The sequence below is a fragment of the Hippocampus bargibanti genome, linkage group LG11, assembly GCF_051943395.1.
Source record: "Hippocampus bargibanti isolate YZ-2025 linkage group LG11, ASM5194339v1, whole genome shotgun sequence".
NCBI lineage: Eukaryota > Metazoa > Chordata > Actinopteri > Syngnathiformes > Syngnathidae > Hippocampus > Hippocampus bargibanti.
The window spans coordinates 14817492-14823091 of record NC_142744.1 but is presented as its reverse complement, the minus strand read 5'-3'; the positions used below and the strand labels follow the sequence as shown (position 1 = coordinate 14823091).

At 40.6% G+C, this 5600-nt stretch overlaps 1 protein-coding gene across 2 annotated transcripts; it reads right to left on the bottom strand.

Annotated features, from left to right (window-relative positions):
• Positions 1–365: 365 nt before the first annotated feature.
• mgst3a (microsomal glutathione S-transferase 3a) lies at positions 366–3839 on the bottom strand. 2 transcript variants are annotated; one of them, XM_089007817.1, is made up of 6 exons: positions 3694–3839; positions 1366–1490; positions 1193–1266; positions 972–1029; positions 811–883; positions 366–728 (listed from the first exon to the last, which is right to left on the bottom strand). In XM_089007817.1, the coding sequence occupies exons 2-6, from the start codon at positions 1480–1482 to the stop codon at positions 586–588; spliced, it is 465 nt and encodes a 154-aa protein (XP_088863943.1). In that variant the 5' UTR covers positions 1483–1490; positions 3694–3839; the 3' UTR covers positions 366–585. The 2 variants fall into 2 exon arrangements, with proteins under 2 accessions (XP_088863943.1, XP_088863942.1); XM_089007816.1 differs by lacking the exon at positions 3694–3839 and adding an exon at positions 3158–3265.
• Positions 3840–5600: the final 1761 nt, after the last annotated feature.

Genomic DNA, 5600 nt, shown 5'->3' with positions numbered 1-5600 from the left:
CACATAAATAACGCGATGGTGAATCGTTGTGTGTTACACCTAACAACGATTTAATATTCGCTGACAAAAATGCCAAGTAGAAAAATCAGCCCCTTTCCACAGAACTTTGTCGCCATTTTGTGGGTGCTACAAAATGACACGAAATAAATTCTTTAATCGATTGCAAACGTATGCGTTCCTCTTCAGAACTACTTGAATCATATTCATAACTGGATGAGTAACAAGAAAGCATTTTCTCCAAATCTGAAGCCATTGTTTTGATTCTCGAGCAAGACGTCTTGGCGTGATACCACGAACAAGGAGGCGGGACCTTCTGAAACTGGCCACTTCCGGTTTCAAATTGAAGTATTTTTAGACACTTAAAGTCATTTTTAATGACGTGAGCCAAGTGCTGAATTTATTTCGAAAAAAAAAAAAAGTATATGGTTTGGGAGTGCCATGTTAGGCCACCCCTGACATGGAGAACCAGTCAGCTCACTTTACGTGACTTCAGTGTTTGTAAGTATGAAACAAGCACTGCAAGAAATACGGCAAAGGTGACGTTGTTGATGCGTTCGTATGGCGACTCCCATCCAGCAGGCCTTTTCAACAGCATTTTTTCATCTCGCACCAAGACCCCAAATGGGGTCGTGCCCAGCCAAGCAAGTGGTGTCCAAAGCTTGCGGTAGTCAGCATCATCCCAAGGAGAGCCACATTCCCAAAAGCTCCGCGCATTCTTTTTCTAGGATCTGATTGAGATTTTTTTACAAGTTACCTGAATGGCACTGAATTGAAAAAAAAAAAATCACAATTGGTTCAACCCCATCTCACCTCCTGTTGAATAGCCATGCGCGTAAACCTCCCGGCTTATGATCCACACAGCACCTAGTCCACTGGTGAGACGCTGAAAGCAGACGCACATTTTGTCTGACATGTTTGATGTGCATTTGGATCAACTTATATTGCTTGTGAAGTGATAGAGATCAACTTACAGGACACTGCAAGCCACCAACAGCCAAACAGAAAAGGAAGGCAGGGTAGAGCTCCAGACTGGTGAAGGTTTTGACAAAGACATAGAAGAGGACAATCTAACAAATGTCACAATTTAATTTGATCTGATATATACAATATAAATGCATCTCCGTATTTTCAGTTCCTGCAAGGTGTAAAAGAATAACTTATCATTTTTGTCCGATGCATGTGCCTTACTTACGTGTTTTGGTGTGCACGCTGCACACAGTTGAAAATGGTGCCCTCTTCGCTGTCATCACTATACATCTTGGGGTACTGTTAAATGAGATATTGTATTTGCCTTGTGGTTAAAACGCTGCAGCTTATCTACAGATCACACAGTTTTTGCAATAAGACGTCAACCTCTCAGCTCACCGGCACATTGTACTTCTTGCGAGCTTTGCCGACTTGAAATGCCAAGTGTCCCACCATGATCATACTGGCAACGCCAGTCAACACTACATAGCCGTACTCCTTGGAAAGAACAACCATCTTGATACCTGTGAGGGGGAAGGAGAAGGTAGGAGCAGTTTAATAAAGTCAAGTGCAAATGGGTCCCGCACTGTACACTATAAAAGTTCTTATCCAGTAGTTAGGTGAATTTTGTAAATGTGAAGGGGATGCAAATGTTTTTGTTATGCATGCTGTAATGTTCACTAATAATGTGCCCGACTGTGCCGAGGCTCCAAGGCGTGTGGCGAGTAATCCTGTGAAACAATTGTTAAAGTCTGGTTCGAGGCGTTACGCTTTTGGTCACTTCCGATGCCTCGGAACGCGCAGTTTCAACACCCGAACCCCTGCGAGATGGGCTTCCTACGCATCGCCAACTTATAGTTATGCAGGTCATTTGAAATAAAATAGTGCACCGAGACCACAGTGAGCTGACGGCTGACACTAGCACACCCAACTCACATATTAATCGATTTGTTCTGCATTGGACGCACCGTTCACAACAAAAAACATCCCCTGTCTGGGTTCATTTTGAGCAGATATCTCCTAAAATGGTACAAATTACAATAACCAGTGCAAATATATAATGTAAACTATTGTGACAATATGGTGTATACCTCGTTTTTATGTCTTCTACTTGCTCAATTTTACAAGGTGAAGTGTAAACTTTGTTCTAACAAATATTCCTTGTTTGTATGTCAATTTCTAAAGTAAATTATATTATATATATATTATATTATATTATATTATATTATATTATATTATATTATATTATATTATATTATTTATTCTTTCAAGTAACACACGCACAGTCATTCACATCACAACTCCCTGCCATTTTTACACAAGAAGATTAGGGCTAGCAGAGAAAAAAGTAGAGTTGGCACGATTCTCAGTTTTATCTCAGAAGTCTGGCTTTATTCTCAGAATCCTGGCTTTAATCTCAAACTTGTGACTTTAAAGTAGGAATTCCCACTTTAAAGTCTTAATTCTGAGATTAAAGTGAGAATCCGGCCATCTTTATCTTATTTTCCTCATTGGTCTTAATCCTCTTCCATACATTTTGACCCCATCAAATCCATTGTAGAATTTTAATCACTCTCTCTGTCATGACATTTCTTTTCCACGTGATGGTGCAGTGGAACAAATGAGGCCTCATTATGCCAAAAAGCAAACCATTTGGCTGGAAAGCCTTATTGCTTCATGATGCCTCATTTTGCCATCACTAATGTTCATCATTATTACTTATCAACACTAATCCCAAATTGTAGCGTGCACAGGGAGTCCTCCACGGTTTACGGCAGTCTTTGCCTGTAACCCTAAATTTATGCAGTTAGTCGATCGCCATACAGGAGTAGGAAAAGGAGTAGGAAAGTCATATACCCTGAACAGATCTGTGAGAAAACATTGCTAGGGGGTAAGTAAAGAAAACAACACAAAAAATATAAGTCCTCTATTACGTCTGCAAACTCAAAGAACGATTAGTAAACGCGACATATAATGATTTTGGCCAATTCGTCTCATCGAACCGGATTAAATTATTTGGCGTGGAATTGAAATGATCGCCCCTATATTTCCCCCAAAAGCATGAGCTAGCAATCACGCCCTTAAAAAGGTCAAACGAGGACAGCGTCATTACACCGTCCACACAAAGGAGAGTACTAGCTTGTACACATATACTTTTATCTGATCATAAATCACACGAAAAAGGCTTTACCTAACAGACGAAGAAGGACGAAACGTCCACCTGTTACTATCGATTGAGCAGAACAATGACAACAAAGTTTGTCGTACTTCCTTCCGCATTGGAGTTTACGTAACACACGCAACCTATGGGCGTGGCTACAAACTTGCTTACACATAATAATAGAATAATAGTGTAATACATTTCATTTCGAAGCGCCTTTCAAAACTCAAGGTCACTTTACGTCACTATTTGACGAATAAAAAAGGCTCTGATAATTATTTTTTTCTCCTAAAAATCCACACAGTAGTTACTCAGCCCCACTTTCCTCCATCGGTTCCAAACTCTCCTCCCATTGTGAAAAAAATGCTGTATTGGCAAGAAGAAAAAAACAAAAGACATAGAAGACAAGCTATAGATATTTTAAGTGAAGTAATGTATTTGGATACATCTTGTTTAGTAGATATGGTATCAAAGGAAAAATAAAACAGAAACACCTGTTGGGCATTTTTCCTTATAGCTTTCACCTTTACCAAAATACTTGTGTTTAACAATGTAAAAACACTCACCCAGACCGTGACGACGTGTTCAAATTCCGCTGAGGGTTGGAATCGAGAGCTCCCAACGCCGTAATGTATGAGTTGTGTGAAATAATGAATCCGCCTCGAAATCCTCGTCCTGTATTGGCTCTGGAGCGTTCCATGATGCTACTAGCAAGCAGCCATCACTAGATGTCGTCATAACATCCACCAACAGTCAACGCAAAACTGCGTTTACGTCAGATAGTTTGGTGTCGCCCGCCCAGAAAACTTACCTGATCTGTCCTCCTTCTCTTCTGTCAGTGCATACGTCAGTTAAGCATGCTCATCGTATAAAGTGCAGAGAGGGTCTTTCAGCAACATATCTGTCGCCTTCTGCCCCCACCCAGCCCCGTCCTTCTCCACCGTGTTGACTCTGATTCCGCGCTTCAACACCTATATACATGGAACCAAGAATAGATTCAGAACGGGTGAGGAGAAAACAGTGAGATCACCCTTGAAGGAAATAAATACATTTAGTTAGCCATTTTTAACATTGTAGGATGAACATTAAAATAGTCAGTTAATCAGTATAAATGGTGCTTTGTTTTCAGTGGATGGGTGAAGGAACAGATGTGGAATGGTTGCATGTTTGAAGTTGTGGTTGTTTACCAGGGGGTTAAGGGGTCGGCTGGCCTGCAATAAAGGAAGTAATGCCATGTTAGGCACTGTGTATGATAAGCGGTAAAACAATTGAGTTACTCAGCATAGATAGTGCTTTGCTTTCAACAGGAGGATGTGCAAGCGGGCATGGAAGGTTTGCATGTTTGTGGAGTTGTGTCTGTTCAGGAACCAGGATGTCAAGGGGTCAGCTGGTCCTCATCACCCAAGGAAAGATAAAAGAGCAACTCGAGACGTCTCCACGCTGATTCGTATCACCAAAAGGAGAGGAAAAGTTACGACCTGACCAAGGCTGAAGGAAGGAGGTGCAGGGATACACCATGAACCAACGCTATCTTGGCAAACGCAACTGGAGCCGTCTCCACAACACCCCACCAAAAGGATGACGGCATCAGAGGAGAGGGATCCAATCAACTGATGATTTCTTTGTTTGAGCCAAATTTGAATATGCATGTGGGACACCTTTAAATCTGGGCTGCTCAGTCTTCGTCTTTCGTCTCTCTAACTGATTTGGGGCACACAAATATTTTCTGTGTCAGGGAGCTGAGACCCAGAATTCTGCATTAGATCAATTTGTTAGGAATAAATCATCTGTGAGTAACTTGCCGGCTTCTTTGGTGATCTCTCTCACAACGAACATGCCAATTGTTAGGTTATAACGTTACGCAATAAGGTAAATATTGAATTCCGTTCATAATTGTTAAAAGATGAAATGTAACTTAACGCTAACATTAGCCCGTAATATTTTAACCTAACACCCTGCACCTAGCATTTTGTGTGTGAGTTGTTATGTATTCTATGAGACCCTTTCGTTTAATTCACGGTGTGTGTCTGTGTGTGTATTTTCACCACTATGGAATATTTTTCTGTTTGAAGGGAAAGATGTGAACATCACCATCGGTCATAACTTCATCGTGAAATAAAATTAGACAGAATATGGGAAAGTATCGTTCGACAGAACACAGGGGAAAGTATCAGCCTACTAAATATCAATGAATGCATTAAAAACAATCTTGTCTAGTATTCTCAATAAAACATTCTGCTATTTAGTGGAAGACCATTTAATTATGCCTTTTATTTAGATGTTATTATTGCTGTCGAACAGTGATGAGGAAGTGCAGCCCACAACTTTATTAGTTTGATCACTTAAGAAAAATTGGAACAAAATTGAGTGAGGAACTTTTCGCTCTTATCATTTTCTTGTCCAAATTTGATTTCCCACAGGGACGACAACGTTTTTTTTCCCCTCCCGGGCTAATAGGAGTTTGGAATCATAT